Below are 18,125 nucleotides of genomic sequence, written 5' to 3' on the forward strand. Positions count from 1 at the left end.
CGTCGGTGCTCCGAAAATTCTGATTTATTTCCCAAATTTACACTTTTTTTTTTATATAAGTAGTATTATGTATTTTATGCTTTAGACCATTAAAAGTTGAAACTTATGCATATTACCACGAATCGAGCTCAAATAATTTGATTTTCGTACACATGATTTTAGCATATTTCTTTATTTCTTATCGAGCTCGAGCTCAAGCTGAACTTTATTACTTATCAAACAAGAATATATATTACTTATTTATACATCTATTTATATTCATTATTATTACGTAACACAAACTATATCACAATTACCCTATTATGAAATAATATTATTACAATTAACCCCAGAGGGTAAAATTGGTATTTGTTGCAAACAAACTTGAGGGGTTCTTTAGCTAATTATGGATACATGAGGGCGTGTTTAGTAAACCAACCTTAGTTCAGGGGTTTCTAGTAATTTACACCGTTTTTCTTCACACTTGACTCCGGCTGCACAAAGCGCCGCTCAGAGCTTATGGCGGCCGGCGAAACGGCGGAGCACAAGCCGTCGGCGTGTTGCATATCACACGCGTTCTACAAAGCCGCTTCTAAATTCCCCCATAAAATTGCCGTTATACACGCCTCCGGTTTCGCTCGAATTACCCGTGATAACACCGCCGCCAACGCACCGCCGCATGACGATGCTATCGAATTAGCCTCCGTGGAAAGAGCATCTTCTTCCCGACCACCAGTCTACGACGGCGACGAGTGCTTCACTTTCTCCGATATTATCTCCGCCGTCGATAACCTCAGTTCTCGACTCAGGCACATTCTCAACGGCGCCGACGATCCATATCTTATCAAAACCCAGCCAGGTAGAAATTGGGGGAAAAATTTAGCACATTTGGCCGATTGAATTGGATTTTCATGATATTATATTATTTGCCGAAATAAAATAAAAACACTAATTAATTAATTATATTAACTGAAATTATATTAATTGAAATGATGTTTTTCATGATTGGTCAAAGTATATATAGTTAGAATGATTTCTTGTCTTTGCATTTTCTCGTTTCCTGGAAGTTAAGCTTGATTTCGAATACGTTGCAGTTAACAGTTTCAGAGAAGAGTCTGCACAAGTTTCCGAAGAATCGTTGCAGTGTTTCTCGACTAAGTTTCGGAATCTACGCACTCCGAAAGTTGTAGGGATATATATGGAGCCGTCGGTTGAGTACATTGTGGCTGTTCTTTCTGTTTTAAGATGCGGGGAAGCGTTCATGCCTTTAGATCCATCTTGGCCAAAAGCGATGATATTATCACTCTTGTCTTCTTCAAAAGCTAATCTAGTTATCGGGGTCGAATCATCGAACGAGGAGAAGCTTTTTCACAGGCTCGATACGATAGGTTGGCTTGTTAGTGAAGGAAATCGCCCTGTTTTATGTGTATGTATGAACGATATTATCAAAGAACAGTCTCGTCCGTTAGTGTTGGAGTGGCCTTGTGAAAATGAAAGGTTGAGATCGTTCTGTTATTTGATGTACACGTCGGGATCTAGCGGAAAGCCTAAGGGTGTATGTGGCACTGAAATAGGTGCGATTTTTTTATTAAGATTAAGAGGGTGTTTGGCTAAGTTTGTTTTAAACATCTGATAAGTTCTTACATCTGATAAGCTATTTTAAGAGCTGATAAGCTGTTTTGACTTTTACGCAAAATTTTCAGGATTTCGGGATTTTTTATTCTTTATTTATGACAATGTTCTTATGCCAACAACCCCTTATTGTAGGTCTTATTAATCGTTTTATGTGGATGCAAGAAACGTATCCTCTACATGACGGAGATATAGTGCTTTTCAAAACATCAATAAGCTTCATTGATCATATACAAGAGTTTCTTGGAACTGTACTTTCCACTTGTACGTTGGTGATACCTCCTTTCAATCAGCTAAAAGAAAATATATTCTATATTACGGATTTTTTACAGGTACACGGCTTAGGATAACCTACGAGATGATTTTAAAATTTTATTTTCTGCTTACTATTAGAACTAACTTACTTTTTTCCAGGGATACTTGATTAACAGGCTTGTAGCTGTACCCTCTTTGATAAGAGCAATCCTTCCGTCTTTGCAAAGTCGACGCTTCAGAAGAATTCAATATTCTTTGAAGTTATTAGTGCTAAGTGGTGAAGTCTTACACCTTTCCTTGTGCAAGACGCTTCTGAAGTTACTCCCTCAAACTTCGGTTTTGAATTTGTATGGGAGCACGGAGGTTAGATCTGAAAACTTAATACTTCAAGATTTTGAATTTCGATTTCTTTCACTGGATACTATTTGATAATTGTAGAATAGGGCTGATGTGGAGCCGTGGATGGTGGCTTATTTTGCCTTATGTGGTCAATTATTTTTAAGTCGTTTTACATGTTATCGAACACTTGTGTGAAACATGTTTATGTTAAGGTGACAGGTGACTGCACATACTTCGACTGCAAGAGATTGCCACTGATTCTTGAAAAGGAAGAACTTAGCAGTGTGCCAGTTGGCTTGCCTTTATCTAACTGTGAAGTGGTCCTTGTTGGAGAAGATGCACCGTTGCAAGGAGAGATATATGTGAGCGGGCTATGTGTTGCAGCGGGTTACTTCGACTATCCATATCTTATCCCTTTAGCGGATAGAGTTCAAAAGTACTTCAAAACGGGAGATTTTGCCAGAAAGCTGTCGAGTGGCGATTTCGTTATTATTGGTAGAAAGGATCGTACATTGAAGGTCAATGGTCAAAGAGTCGCTCTTGAGGAGATCGAGACTGCATTTCGCGACCATCCTAGTGTAGTTGATGCTGCAGTGCTATCCCGTGAGGTTGATGGAGAAATCTTGCTTCTTGAAGCTCATGTGGTGATGGAGGAAAAAAACGAGGATGATGAACTTTTGGAATCTTCTCTTAGGAACTGGCTATTGAATATGCTTCCTCAGGTTATGATACCGACTCGTATATTGTTGACCAGATCACTACCTTTGACCTCATCTGGAAAAGTTGATTACATGTCGTTGGCTGCTTCGACGACGTCAGATGAACAAGACAGGATTAATGTCAAAGAAATGAACCAGGATAACCTCATTCAAGTTATCTTAAAGGTTCTATCTGCAAATTGAAGTATTTTAAAGCATGCTTTAAACCTTTTTACTACTCATGCATGCTTCGGGGGTGGGGTGGGGGCACAATTTTCCAGGCTAAACTTCTTTTAAGAAGTCTTCTTTATTTTAATTTTTCAGGTATTTTCTGATGCACTGATGGTCGAAAAGGTTTCTGTGGATGACGATTTCTTTGAGATGGGTGGTAATTCTATATCCGCAGCCTATGCTACTTTCAAGTTGGGAATCCATATGAAGTTGTTGTACACTTTTCCGACCCCACGTAGGCTTCAAACGGCACTTTTATCATCCAAATTTAGTGTACAAATTGATGCTCATTCGGGAGTAGATAGTAATATGGATAATTACAATCCCATCAAAAAATTGAAGGTCGAATCGAAGGAGCAAAGTCCTAGGGATATATTATGGAATCCCGGTGCAGTAGTGCACACAGAATGTACTTTTAGTCGATGCAACAGAAGCACACATGGAGTACAATGTGAGGAAAATTATTCAAGCAACGCGGCCTCGTCAAAGATTAGACCAAGAGATGGAAAAGGGTTTATGCAAGTACAGTGGAAAGTTGACATGGAATCTTGTGTCGATGCATCACCTCTTGTCGTTTTTAAAGGAAGTCGTGTTTGTGTTTTCATTGGATCTCACTCACGCAAATTTGTTTGTATAGATGGCAAAAGGTAATTTCGGGGGTTCTCTATCAAATTTTATATAATTATCTTTTTGTATCATTGGAAATTTTATATGACATTTAATTATTTTTAGTGGAGTTGTTCAGTGGGAGACGAAACTCGAAGGACGGGTAGAATGCTCTGCTGCAATTCTTGACGATTTCTCTCAGGTTTTTTAATTTATCTCATTTTAATTATTTTGATTTGCATAGTATCTTCTTTTCTTTCCTTTTTTTTTTCTTTTTTGTTGTTGAAAAAATCTCCCAAATTGACGAGAGTGATTTTATAGGTTATAGTTGGATGTTACAAGGGAAAGATTTATTTCCTTAACTTTTCAAACGGCAGTGTCAGTTGGAGTTTTCAAACGAATGGTGAGGTACTATAGTTTCCTTCATATTCAACAATATAATAAGCACCATGTGATGCAAACTTGTTTAAATATGAATTAGTATTAAGGTTCTTATTAACTTGTAAGAAGGAGTTGGTTCACTGCATCTTATTACAGTAAATTTCGTTTAGTTTGAATTGTCTATTTTACTCGTTTCCCGTTGCAGTTAATCGTAAAACTGTTTAACCTCGTCGGATGTTTTTATTCATATTTCTCTCTTCTTTTTTTCTTTTTTTTTTTTTCTGAACTTTTCAAGGTAAAATCACAACCTGTGATCGACAAACGCAGACATTTGGTTTGGTATTTTTTTTTTCTTTCTTATTCCTTAATATAGACTTCTCTGTTCAGAACAATATATCATCGGGTTCACAATGTATTGTCCTTATTTTCTTTTCAGGTGCGGATCTTACGACCACAATTTATATGCGATCGATTACAGAAACTACTGCTGTATTTATAAACTTCCATGCGGTGGCAGTATATTTGGTTCACCTGCTATTAACGAGGTGGGTTTTGTAAAGTCATCGCAACGTAATTAATTACCTCTTTAACTTATCAAAATAACTTTTCAACATGCTTTTCTCTTTTCTTCCGTCTGTATTAACTACGTACTAAATACTTCTTAGCTTCTAACCGTTGTTTCAGTTTTGCAGATGCAGGAAAACCTTTATGTAGCATCCACCGGTGGTCACATTACAGCCTTGGAAATTAAGGTTTTTCTTACAATTGTGTTTGAAAATTGTATTTTCAAAAACTCTCGTATGACTTTCGTATGGCAATTTCAATTAACTCGATTGTTATAGTGTTAATCCGTGATACGGTAATTACCTTTTCATGTAGACAATGCCCTTTAAGAAGTTATGGAAGCAAGACATAGGAGCCCCTGTTTTCGGCTCTCTCTCGATCAATTATCCGAATGGAAATGGTATGTACACAATTTTATTTAACCCTATATCTTCTACAGTTCCTCTTGATCCCCTTTAAGGCCTCGTTTGGTTTCCAAGATAAGATTAAATAATCTAATGAAAGTTCCAATAAAAAAGGCGCTGCAAAATGCAAGAAAAGCCATGATAACATAGTATTTTCGGGTCGCCCGGGAAGTTATTAAGTATACAAACATCAAACAAAGTCCGATTATTTAGTAAGTCATGGCTAATCTCCCCAACCAAACAAGGTCTTAAAAATCATTTGGATGTTACTTCTTTCATCATCCTCAATAGTTTCTCCTGCAATTTCTAATTAGCGATTTTGCTTCTTTTTCTTTATATGCCGGAGCACAATCTTATCATTGTTCACGTCTTTGCTTTCATGGATGTCTTATTCTCGTCTTTTTGGTATTCATCGTTTGCAGTCATTTGTTGCTTGGTAGATGGTTCTGTTGTTGTTCTCAATCCCTCTGGCTCTGTCGTATGGAAGGTACGCACTCAGCAATCAGTTATCTGCTGTCAAATAAATCTCAATTTCAGATTCTCGTATAATTTCAGTCAATCTCTTTTCTTCATATTTTCCTCGTTTCTGTAACAGGTCAAAACCGGTGGGCCAATTTTCGCTGGACCTTGCGCATCTCGAGCATTACCTTCCGAGGTCAACTCCTTTGACCTATAAGCTCTGAATAAACAATCACAAGATTTGGTAATATATATATCATTTTAATTGCTGTACCTACTTACATCTCATGCAGGTCCTCGTGTGCTCCAGAGATGGAAGCATCTATTCTTTCGAAACGGTGAGATTAATTTCTCTCCAATATATGATTTTATCTTAAAAAATCAGTTCTTAGTCACGTCCACAATCTAATCGTTAAAGATCTCCGACAATTTCGATTTCAATATGATATTTAATTACAGGAAACGAGTAACCTAATCTGGAAGCATTCAATCGGAAGTCCAATTACTTCTTCTCCTTATGTAGACGACAACTCCCCTATTTCAGACAGGTAATAATGATTTCTTGATCTCTCTTTATTACACTACGGAGAATTTCGTAATCGTAAAGCCACGTTATAAGCAGTGGCGGATGTAGCCATGGTCTAGGGTGTGCAGTTGCACACCCTTGATTTTCACTAAATATTACTATTATACATAAAATAACAGAAAAGGTAGTTGGTTGAAGTGGTAAAGATATGTCTTTTTCTATTAACAGGTCATGGGTTCGAAACCCACCCTCACAATAATGGAATTTTTTTGAAATCTCAACATTTTTCAACTTTTTGGTCTTTAAATATTTCCACAATTCACCTAAATTTTATAAATTATAAATTTTTGGTCCACTATTTTTGAAATCTTAACATTTTTCAACTTTTTGGTCTTTAAATATTTCCACAATTCACCTAAAATTTATAAATTATAAATTTTTGGTCCACTATTTTTATAAAGTGATATTTTAATTTTTTATTCTACAATTTCGAACCCCCTTGGCAAAAATCCTGGATCCGCCACTGGTTATAAGGACCTCTACACACACACACAAACACAAATTTAAAAAAAAAAAAAAAAACTGTAATCCTAGTCCTTCGTTTCAGGTTAATATGTGTATGCGACAGTTCTGGTAGTATTTACGTATTAAGAGTCGACTCGAATGCTATTGGGGATTCGGAACAAAATACGGAAAATACGGTACGAGAATTTGCTCGGTTAGATCTACAAGGAGATATCTTCTCTTCTCCTGTGATGATTGGGGGCAGGATTTTTGTGGGTTGCAGAGATAACCATGTGTATTGTATTGCCCTTGGTCTCGAATAATGGTATAAAGCCTCGTACGGTTAGTAGGATACGTCGTGATTTTAAATAATTAATTCTTATTTGATATTAAAAAAAATAATTAAGGCAAACTTATCTTGATCCAATTATGCAATTAATTAAAGTTTCATAGGATTGTACGATTAACGAACCAAGCTTGAATATATATTTTTGTTTGATAAGGTGCAAAGTTCGAGATCGAGCTCGATTAGTGATAAATGAAAAATGAGTTCATTAGAGCTTGATTCGTGTTCGGCTCGATCAACTATTGATTGATTGTTGTTCAAAGTTATGTTTTCGATCATCAATTGCTAATATATATATATATTCTAAATTAACGAACGAACAAAACAAGAGTTCTAATATTCAAAAATCCTAATTCTCTTGTTCAAATCGAACAAACCTCCATAGTCCGCAATCCTTGTTCAATATTCAAAACCCTAATTCTCTTACTCGTAAGCCATGGAGGTTTATTGTTCTTCTTCGCAGTAAAGGGACCAAGCGTTATGACGTAATTGCCCTTGCCCTAGTGGCCTCGATAGTCTCACCCTCTTGTTGAACGGTGCAGACATTGAGGCCCACTGCTACTGGGACCGGATCAAGATCCGACGGTTGAGATTGACCGAAACCAACGGCATCGCGACATAGACGCAATGCTTCATGTAGAGTCATCCAGTAACCCTCGAGCCTGCCCCAAGATTGAATGAGCATAATAATGCATTCATCGTCCCCTTCCTTCAACACTACTACACTGAATTTCTCCGAGCTGATAACCTCGTCTTTGTCGTCATCATCATCATCATTATTAGAGTCCTAATCGTTGTCTTGTTCGTCTTAATGATGAAATTAGTTCTAATCTCGAAGATTATCTTTTTAACTCCACGATACAAGATGTAGTCTTTGGTATTTGAAAGAATGTCGTTATCAATCGAGAACCGATAATTGTATTCATATCCCACTCGACGACCACCACCACCACCATCCATCGACCGACCGAAGATCTTTAACCTTTATAGATAATATTAATATATATACGTAAGCACAAACAAACAAAAAATAAATAATAGATTATCGATTTTGAATCGGGGAAAGATTAAACACAAGCAAAATACGTAGAACAACGTCGACAAAAATAAGGTGCATGGACATGATGAATCAAAAGGTAGCTTACCTTAATCAAAGATGATGATAATTCGAAGAGAACTAATTTATTTATCTGATCCCACAGAAAAAAAAAAAAAAAAAAAGTGAGGCTCGAGGGGAGTTGTGTTTATGTATATATATAGTGAGAGAAAAATAAAACCTAGGAATAACTTAATTCTACTTGGAAACTAAATCTTAACTAGAAACAACACACGCGCTCACCCACGCGTCCGCCCTGTTTCTTGTTTCAATTTCGTCTCTATTATTATTATTATTATTATTATTATTATTATTATTATTATTATTATTATTATTATTATTATTATTATTATTATTATTATTATTATTATTATTAAAGGCAGTAGATCACGATCTCTGTTGATGCAGAATTATTGCAATTATTATATGTATATATATTAACCCATCTTGTTGGGAGAAAGAAAAGGAAACAGACTCTCTGAAGAAAAATGGCAGAAAAAGTTTACACCTTTGAGGAAGTAGTCAAGCACAACAACAACCACGACTGCTGGCTTATCATCTCCGGCAAGGTCAGATTCGTCGGAATTACATTTATTTTATTTATACATGGAATTATAACTATTGTTTTTATTTATTTTTTGTTTGATTTGCGATCTTGTTCGGAATCTCGATTTCTGAACATTGAACAATGCTAATTGAGATTTGAAATTTTTTGAAGTGGGAACTGAATCATAATTTGTGAATCAATGTGTATATTCATTCATAGGTGTACGATGTGACGGCATTTCTAGCGGATCATCCCGGTGGTGATGAAACCTTGTTGGAGTCCACAGGTATATTAACTAAACAACAATAAAACGTTAAAATTACGTAAACAAGTTAATTTTTTTTCTTCTTTTTTTTTTTTATCTCAAATTGTTGTCGAAATTGCTCGTTTAATTAACGAGAGTTCGAAGAGGGTTTGCGATGATTTTGGTCTTTTTGAATAAATGTTACAAATGAAGTACAGTCGCACTGTAAGCCAGTAAAACACGCACTATAAATAGTATTTCAGTTAAGTTAATCATAAGAAAAGTTAGTTATATATGTATGCAGGAAAGGATGCAACAGGTGATTTTGAAGATGTTGGGCATAGCAAAGATGCAAAAGATAAGATGAAGGGACTTTTGATTGGTGATTTTGATGAATCAACTCTTCCTCCCCAATAACTGCACTTCTTCCGGTTTCGCAGTTGTTGTTTCTTAAGGCCTCGTTTGGTTGTGTAGATTGGCCATTTATGAATTAAATAATTGGACTTTGTTTAATATTTGATATCTGATATCTCCAATAGCTTGTCGGGTCGATCCGTGGATATTATGTTATCATAGTTTATCTTACCTTCTAGACATGTTTTTATTGAACCTTCTAAGAACGAATAATCAATTGAATTTCATTAGTATCTTATTTAATCTTATTTTTTATTAATCTTGTCTTGGCAAACAAACGTGGTCTTAGTCTATTCTCTTGTACTATTCAATGTATGGTTGAGATATTCCGCAAACAATGGCATCTTCATCAAGACAATAATTATTAATTAGGATTCCAATACTGCATTAAATACATATTTTTCTGTTTTATCCATATTTATTCACCTCTAAGTATTAACTCTCTCTTATCACATCGTTAAACGATCAATGTTATTTTATGTGTTTTCCCTAAAATCAACGCACGTTTATTGAGATTCTTGATATTTGTGCAAAGCTGAAAAAACGACAATTATTTAAGAATGAAGGGAGTATATCAAAACACAAGCTGCAAAAGGGCTTAAGAAAAATGAAATGGAAAATACTTGAAGGAAATGGCTCAACCATTTTTGGCGAACGAAAATATGTGTTCTAAACTGGTTCCTTAACGCTAACATATGGAGATCAAACGAGTTTTAAACGAATCACTCGAATTTATCGACTAGTCAATATTAGAGTAACAACATGTAACTACCATAGTATAATTATTTTTTTCCTCATCACTATGTTATCATCAAAAGACATGTCACTAATTCAATCAATACAGTGAACAACATAAAAATTAATCCACGACAGCTTAAGAAGTTCGGGTTTTTTGTCAAAATCACCTACGATAGATCTGCACCACGAACACATAAGTTTGTTTAATCTTAGGCGTACTAAAAAAAACCGCAACATACTTCTAGGTAGAAGATTCTAGAACACGGCTTCGATGGAGCAATTTTGCAGTCAGTCCAAATGAAACATTATTCGTCAACTAGGTCTTACCATTGTAGGAGAGAAATACCGACTACCAAATTAACTAACTACGGATATAATTTCTGCGTTATATTTGTTAAGAACAAGCACGTTTGGCCAAAAGAAAGTTCAAGATTCTTCCATTATTAGTGAACTTAATCGGAAATGTATACCAACTAAACGAGCGCTTTTGACTTTACGGGGTCGAGAAATACATAAGAAGATTCGGATGGAACAAAAAAATTTATCAAGATGCATCTCAAAATCCTAAACTACAAAATGACTAAAACGATCTACCGTAAGCCAAGTATACGCATGGGGATAGTCGTTATGAAGTTAGCTTTCTAGAACATTCTCAGGGCAATCGACACCAAAAACCCAAGTATAGGCAATTTTTTTCATGACGGGAAACGTAAGATTATGTGATGAAAGAACTGCGTTTTCCACTGGCAAGCCGAATTATCTCTTCACCATAAAAAAATCTAACACAGATTCCGATGATAGAAAGTATATCGTACCTTTAAAAAAATTCAAAACTCATAAGAAGCTAATCAAGATATCCTCACAATCATCTTGTTCTTCTTCCCGGCTGATAAAAGAATAACTTTCCCATCCACAATATCGTCAATCTCGATTCTCCTACCCTCACTATCAACTCTGTTATTATTCAAGTAAAGCCCACCTTGCTTCAGCATTCGCCTCGCAGCCGATTTACTATCGAGCAAGCCGCTACAAACGGAGAGATCCAAAAGCGATAGATTCAAAACCCGATCCTTCTCCAAAGAAACCGAAGGCACATCCTCCGCAATACTCTCGATGCTATTCCAATCCAATTTCGTTTCCGAACCAGGCCTCAATGCCATAGTGGCCTTCATTGCTTCCTCCAATCCTTCTTCGCCATGAACAAAACGCGTCACCTCCTCTGCGAGCTTTCTCTGGGCGGAATTCGGTACGTAATTTGGGCCACGCATTTCGGTCTCGATTTGCGAAATTTCGTCGATGCTGAGGAAGGTTAAGATCTTGAGGAACCGGACAACGTCTGTATCGGAAATCGAGAAGAAGTACTGGTAGAACTGGTAGGGGGAAAGTAACGAAGGGGAGAGCCAAATTGCACCGTCTTCGGATTTTCCGAATTTGGTGCCGTCGCTTTTGAGGAGAAGGGGGAAAGTGAGTCCGTACGCTCCTTCATCGGTTTGGAGGATTCTGCGGATGAGATCTGTGCCGGCGGTGATGTTCCCCCATTGGTCGCTGCCGCCGATCTGAACGTTGACGCCTTGATCGCGGAAGAGGCGGAGGAAGTCGTGGCCTTGGAGTAATTGGTATGTGAACTCAGTGTAGCTCATGCCTGAATCCGATTCGAGCCGCTTCCGTACGCTGTCTTTCGACATCATCGTGCCGACTCGGGCGAATCGGCCGACCTCGCTCAGGAAATCGAGCAGCTTCACGTCTTTCCACCAGTCGTAATTGTTCAGAATTGCGATCGGAGATGTAGACGACGGTGGTGAAATTGAGGGGTTGTTGCGGCCTAAAATGGCGGTGACGGTGGCGGAAATTGCGGAGATGTTCCTCTCGAGTGAGATCGGGTCGAGCTCGGGGCGCTCGAGGCTCTTGCCGGAGGGATCTCCGACGCGAGCGGTGGCGCCGCCGATTAGGGCGACGGCGTTGTGGCCGCAGCGGAGGAACCAGGAGAGGACGATTAGGGCTAAGAGGTTGCCGAGGTGGAGGCTCTCGGCGGTGGGGTCGAATCCGCAGTAGACTCGGAGGGGAGGGTGGTTTGGGCGGCGGATGGCGTCGCCGGTGAGGGACTCGAGAAGGCCTCTCTCTTCGAGGATTTCGACCACATTACGAGATGAGGAGTGGAGGCGGGTATGGCAGATGAGCGGAGAGCGGCGGAGGAGGAAGGGAAAGCGGCGGACGGAGAAGGCGGCGGTGTGTATTTGGTTGGCGGCGCTGAGAAGAAGTGTTCGGCTCAAATTAGCAGCGAAAGCCATTCTTTCATCGGCTCATTTACACCTGTACTCTCATCCTCTCCTTTTTACTCCTATTTTTTTAAATTGAAATATATTGAATATTAAATTAGCTTATTATTTTTTGTCAAAAAAAAAAAAAAAAAATTGTTTATTATTTCCAAATAAATTTACTTTATTACTACATTATAGATATAATAACGTTGGTTCGTAAATCTCTTTTGCCTGGATGCATATACAGGTCGGTCTCTAGTGTTATACCGTAGCTCTGCTCGTCTACGTTGCTACTTTTCTAACCTTCTGTCTTGAAAAATTGACGTATATAGTGAGATTCAACAATTATGCATTGGAGCGTTAGAATGTTCTCGTGCACCATAACCATCAGCTTTTTTTTTATTGTAATCGAGACTAACGAGACTTTGTTGGAGCTTCTTGCTACTGTAGCAATAAAAAGTGGAGCTACTGATCCAAATATGTTGGTTCTTCAGTAACTAGTAGAAATATTCATTATATCTTTCAGTTTCTCCTCTTTAAGAAATGGATAGAATCTCTGCGCTCTTAACTTTGTGGTTTCATCAAATTCTAGCTAAGTTTGATGCTCTTCATCGTTGATCATGGAGTAGCTCCATCAAAAAAGGCGAGGAACTAACTATTACCGAAACTTAAAAGGAGTACATGGTTCAAAATATAGTACTGTAGACTGATTTGTACATGAATTTAGATAAAATGAATTTACGAGCTAAAATCCCGGCAAAAAAAAAGGATAGTTTCTGAAAATCACATACAAAATAGTATACAACATATAATTCCTCTTAAATAATACATTATCAATTTTATAACTATAAGCCATATCTATATTTCAATTTGTAATAGTATTTGAATTTAAAAAAATATATAATATAATAACAATCAATGTATTATATTAGTAACTCCTTTAAATAATAGTTTTTTCGTAAAATAATGTGCTAATTTCAATCAAATAATAATAATGAAAATAATAATAATAATAATAATAATAATAATGAAAATAATAATAATAATAATAATAATAAGTCCTTGTTGTGCTGGCTCTTCAGCCCAGTCCGAAACCATCTGGGATACCCAACTAAAAATAGTAGATATATATTTTAATTTTATATAAATTGAAATTAATTAATAAAATAAAAAACTTATTACTGAAATTAATTTCTCATTTTCTTCAAAGACGCAGAACTGTCCTAAAACCGGCCACCACAAACGACGCCGTTTGGCCCTCAATTCCGCCGCCGTTGGCACCGCAGCTCCACCATCCACCGCTAGATGGCGGAATTCCTCGACCTCGAATCGCAAGACTCCGTCCGCATGCCATGGAACGTCCTCCCCGGAACAAAAGCCGACGCCGCCAACTGCGCAATCCCGATCTCCGCCATCTACAGCCCCCTAAAACCCCTCCCCTCCGCCACGCCGCTCCTCCCTTACTCCCCGCTCCGGTGCCGGAATTGCCGATCCGTAATCAATCCGTTTTCTATCGTCGATTTCTCCTCCGCCAGCAAGATATGGATCTGCAGCTTCTGCCTCCAGCGCAACCACTTCCCGCCGCATTATCAGTCGATTTCCGAACAGAATTTGCCGGCGGAGCTCTTCCCCCAATACACGACGATTGAGTACGATACTCAGTCCCCTAACGAGAACCCCCAGCCCGTGAGCAGTAACGTTTTTCTGTTTGTGGTCGATACTTGTGTCATCGAGGAGGAACTAGGGTTCTTAAAATCCGCCTTATTGCAGGTTCGGCACATTATTCTCGAGATTGATAATATATCTTCCGTTAGGTGCAGATGATTATATATGATTAAAATCACAGATTATTTAAGTAACCAGCAGTAAAGATTCAATTTTTTTTTTTGGATTGTTTTGGCCATCTTAATTTATAGCAAATTGTCCTCTTTTTTTCCTATGCAATGCAGGTTTTAGGAATGGTTCCCGAAAATTGTTTAATCGGGTTGATTACATTCGGGACATATGTGCATATCCATGAATTGGGGTTCGGGCAGATTCCAAAGGTTCACGTTTTCAAGGGTACAAAGGAGGTAACCAAGGATCAGTTGTTAGAGCAGATGGGCTTCTTCGGGAAAAGGCAAAGGCCAACTACAGGTGTTATCGCGGGAGTTCGGGATGGGCTTTCACAGGAGAGCATTGCGAGGTTCTTGTTGCCTGCATCCGATTGTGAGTTCGTCCTTAATTCGGTATGGTTCCTTAGCACCAACTTGCTATATATTTGTCTTCTACTTCAAAAAAAGAACTACATAATGTGTTATATGATAGGTGAAGTTTTTCATCTGGTGTGCAATCACTACTTTGTTTCATTCCTCCTTTTTATCATGGCCTTGGAATGATTTTCTATCTGTAACATTGATCGTCGAATTGGATAGCACCCCGTGTAAATATTCGTTTATGCTCACTACTGTTTTTTTTAATTGAAATTTAAGCATTTTTACCGCTCAAATTGTTTCACGATAACATATTTTTCTCAGTACGATTGGTTGAATGGAATCTTCAGCTTATGACATTTTCTTTTGCTTTCTTTCCCTTGGTTACAAGATTTTAGAGGAGCTTCAGAAAGATCCATGGCCAGTGGCATCAGATCAACGGGCTGCTAGATGTACTGGTACAGCACTGAGTTTGGCTGCTCATTTGTTGGGAGTATGTGTTCCTGGTTCCGGGGCTAGAATTATGGCATTTTTAGGTGGACCCTCAACCGAAGGGGCGGGATCTGTAAGTTGACTTTCTGTTCTCCAATTAGATTCCAAAATATGGTGTTGCAAAGATATTCGCTCGAATTTTTTTCACCTCGTAACTTTACATGTACTATGGAAATGATTACACTGAATCCACTCCATTTTTATGCAGATTGTGTCTAAAAATCTGTCTGAACCTTTGCGGTCTCACAAGGACCTGGACAAAGATTCTGCTCCTCACTATCACAAAGCTGTGAAGTTTTACGAAGCACTTTCGAAACAACTTGTTCATCAGGGGCATGTGCTGGATATTTTTGCTTGTGCACTTGATCAGGTATTAATTACACGTTAGACAATAAAATTTGTATTTTTCGTATTCAGTTATTTCCTGAACAACTTTTGATTTACCTTACTAAGGATGATTCTAGGAGTGCTTTTATGATGACATCTTGATGTTATCTCAAATATGCCAAATAAAAATATAATATAAACTTATACGATGTTGTCATGGAAATCCATAATCGGCACACCTTTCTGACACACATATGTACCAGGTTGGAGTTGCTGAGCTTAAGGTAGCAGTAGAAAAAACTGGAGGGCTCGTTGTTCTTGCTGAAAGTTTTGGCCATTCAGTTTTCAAGGATTCTTTAAGACGCGTTTTTACTTCTGGCGATCATGATCTCGGAATGTCGTCAAAGTAAGGTTTCGATAGGCTTTCGTTTTCATCCTGTAGTAATATTTTCAAGAGAATCACCGAATTTTGCTACATTCAGTGTTTGCCACTAAATCATGTTTCTGTCACTCTTTGTGCCAGTGGTATATTTGAAATCAGCTGTTCAAAGGATATCAAAATTCAGGGAATTATCGGCCCATGTGCATCGCTCGATAAGGTACGACCTCTTTACGTTATGAAATGTCCCTCTCCGATCTGCACAAGGTTGATTTTTAACAATTTATTGCTTTGTGCAGAAAGGTCCTTTGTGCTCCGAAACTGTTATTGGCCAAGGAAACACCACTGCATGGAAGATGTGTGGCCTTGACAATACTACTTCCTTGTGCATATTCTTCGATGTTATCAAGAAAGAGAGCCCCGATATTATTGCTCAATCAGCTAACAACCAGTTCTATTTCCAGTTTCTGACATAGTACATACCTAAACCGATTTTATATTTTGATAATATGAGCTAGTTTGACCTTTCGGTGAGGGTTTTTTTTTTCTAACTTTTCAGACCTATTGTTCTCCAGTTATCAGCATAGCAATGGACAAATGAGACTCCGTGCCACTACCCTTTCGAGACGATGGGTTGCTGGGATAGGAACTAAAGAGGTAAGCAAACTTTAGTGTTTCATTTTCTATCTTTTCTTGTTACTGTCGATGAATTTCGATGACCTAAGATTATTTTTTTTTCAACGAGCACGAACTTATAACCACCTTCATTTCCTTTTTATGGAGAATTTTCGTGTTGCTTTTGTTTTTACTCAATGCACAATACGTACATAATTTCCTTGCTTGTGTTATATTCTGCAGGACATAATATCTGGATTTGACCAAGAAGCAGCTGCGGTAGTAATGGCACGCCAAGTCTCTTTCAAAATGGAGACTGAGGTGATTTACGAGACTTCTTTAATCTTATTTACAGTTTTATTACGTGTTCCCTTTTAGATTCAATTTGCATAAGCAAAAGAAAAAGGCTTGGTTTAATTCATTTATTTGCCTGTTTTACTTTGTTCTTCTTAAATCATATATATTTTATCATGTTTACTTGATGTTATTCTTCAGGCTGAATTCGACCCCATAAGATGGCTGGACAAATCGTTGATACACATGTGTTCGCAGTTCGGAGAGTACCAAAAGGACAGCCCATCTTCTTTCAGTTTATCCCCTCGACTATCGATATTCCCTCAGTTCATGTTCAATTTACGACGTTCACAATTCGTCCAGGTAGATAGATGACTATTTTTCTGTTATAGATTCATTTTAATTTCCTCGAACAAAGAATGATTCGATTTTTGCTTGTCTTTTTTATTCAGGTCTTCAATAACAGCCCAGACGAGACAGCGTACTTTAGAATGATTCTGAACAGAGAAAACGTTTCTAATTCGGTTGTTATGATTCAACCTTCCTTGATCTCCTACTCGTTCCACTCTGGACCAGAACCTGCTCTTCTTGATGTGATTTCAATTGCCGCCGATAGAATACTTCTTTTGGATTCGTATTTCACCGTCGTTGTTTTTCATGGTTCCACTGTTGCCCAATGGCGTAAAGCTGGTTATCATGATTTACCCGAACATCATGTAATTCTGCTAATTAATGACAGTGGCTATTCCTATTACTGATTGCTTATTTCTGTAATAAGATTGATAACCGGTTACGTGTCTCAGATTCTTGAAACTGGTTTTATTTCATGTCTACTTCCTCAAATATTTATTTTATTTTATTTTTGTTACAGGCCTTTGCTAACTTGCTGAAAGCTCCACGCGACGAAGCGGATGCCATAATAAAAGAGAGGTTCCCAGTTCCTCGCCTTGTAATCTGCGATCAGCACGGTTCTCAGGTCTTTAATTTCTTCTCTCGTCACTACTTCTTTCGGTTTACTTCACATTGAAACATTTTGAATCTTTATTACAAAAAAAAAACGCAAAAATTAAACCATTATATGAAAAATATGCAGGCCCGTTTTCTGCTAGCGAAATTGAATCCTTCAGCCACTTACAATTCAAACGGTGCAGTTGCTCCTGGAGGTGACATCATCTTCACCGATGATGTCAGCTTCGAGGTCTTCTTAGATCACCTTCAGCGCCTCACAGTTCAATAGAGTTCCGCTCCGACAATTTTTTTCCCGATGTTAGATAAAAACACCATCAATTTGTAACCATTTTCTCTCGATCGATTTTGTATAGTAATGCATATGAACGATCTTTTTTTTTTTTTTTAATTTTATTTTAAATGTCATCTATTCTTTAGCTTATTATATATGTTCAAAGGCTTTGCAAGTCTGTTTATCATCCTAATAATGTAGAAACTCTATTGGGTTTTCTCTGGTTTTGATGTGTTGTTATTTTTTTCCAATACTTCCGTTTACCGAGTTCTTTGTTTGTTTGTAATCGACTGCGTATTAACGAGGAAGGCCGATTTGTTAATGTTTGTTGTATAATATGATTGCAGATGTTAGTTAATGGTGAA

At 37.7% G+C, this 18,125-nt stretch overlaps 4 protein-coding genes across 7 annotated transcripts; 3 read left to right on the plus strand and 1 right to left on the minus strand.

The window, feature by feature from the left end:
* Window positions 1-397: 397 nt before the first annotated feature.
* LOC105972464 (AMP-dependent synthetase and ligase family protein) lies at window positions 398-7,080 on the plus strand. 4 transcript variants are annotated; one of them, XR_016029492.1, is made up of 17 exons: window positions 398-838; window positions 1,074-1,553; window positions 1,747-1,943; window positions 2,026-2,229; window positions 2,418-3,089; window positions 3,228-3,781; window positions 3,867-3,942; window positions 4,062-4,148; window positions 4,417-4,460; window positions 4,558-4,666; window positions 4,806-4,873; window positions 5,001-5,085; window positions 5,512-5,576; window positions 5,685-5,744; window positions 5,842-5,886; window positions 6,008-6,096; window positions 6,682-7,080. XR_016029492.1 is itself a non-coding variant. In XM_088812902.1 (17 exons), the coding sequence occupies exons 1-17, from the start codon at window positions 499-501 to the stop codon at window positions 6,899-6,901; spliced, it is 3,387 nt and encodes a 1,128-aa protein (XP_088669028.1). In that variant the 5' UTR covers window positions 398-498; the 3' UTR covers window positions 6,902-7,080. The 4 variants fall into 4 exon arrangements, 1 of the variants encoding a protein (XP_088669028.1); XR_016029494.1 differs by having other exon boundaries at window positions 4,062-4,143; XR_016029493.1 differs by having other exon boundaries at window positions 4,062-4,143; window positions 4,814-4,873.
* A 1,346-nt stretch (window positions 7,081-8,426) lies between these two features.
* On the plus strand, window positions 8,427-9,468 carry LOC105952378 (cytochrome b5). Its single transcript, XM_012975921.2, has 3 exons — window positions 8,427-8,589; window positions 8,787-8,853; window positions 9,116-9,468. Exons 1-3 carry the CDS (start codon window positions 8,509-8,511, stop codon window positions 9,226-9,228), a joined length of 261 nt encoding a protein of 86 aa, XP_012831375.1. The 5' UTR covers window positions 8,427-8,508; the 3' UTR covers window positions 9,229-9,468.
* A 1,231-nt stretch (window positions 9,469-10,699) lies between these two features.
* On the minus strand, window positions 10,700-12,251 carry EMB2768 (Tyrosyl-tRNA synthetase, class Ib, bacterial/mitochondrial). Its single transcript, XM_012975980.2, has one exon. The coding sequence runs from the start codon at window positions 12,249-12,251 to the stop codon at window positions 10,812-10,814; it is 1,440 nt and encodes a 479-aa protein (XP_012831434.2). The 3' UTR covers window positions 10,700-10,811.
* Window positions 12,252-13,364: 1,113 nt separating this feature from the next.
* On the plus strand, window positions 13,365-18,082 carry LOC105952428 (Sec23/Sec24 protein transport family protein). Its single transcript, XM_012975979.2, has 13 exons — window positions 13,365-13,991; window positions 14,171-14,449; window positions 14,805-14,978; window positions 15,114-15,275; window positions 15,496-15,638; window positions 15,756-15,831; window positions 15,911-16,086; window positions 16,187-16,268; window positions 16,470-16,547; window positions 16,722-16,883; window positions 16,973-17,236; window positions 17,392-17,496; window positions 17,614-18,082. The coding sequence occupies exons 1-13, from the start codon at window positions 13,527-13,529 to the stop codon at window positions 17,755-17,757; spliced, it is 2,310 nt and encodes a 769-aa protein (XP_012831433.2). The 5' UTR covers window positions 13,365-13,526; the 3' UTR covers window positions 17,758-18,082.
* The last annotated feature ends 43 nt before the right edge of the window (window positions 18,083-18,125 follow it).

This window comes from Erythranthe guttata, chromosome 14 (assembly GCF_056151865.1).
Source record: "Erythranthe guttata isolate IM_541 chromosome 14, IM_541, whole genome shotgun sequence".
Classification (NCBI taxonomy): domain Eukaryota; kingdom Viridiplantae; phylum Streptophyta; class Magnoliopsida; order Lamiales; family Phrymaceae; genus Erythranthe; species Erythranthe guttata.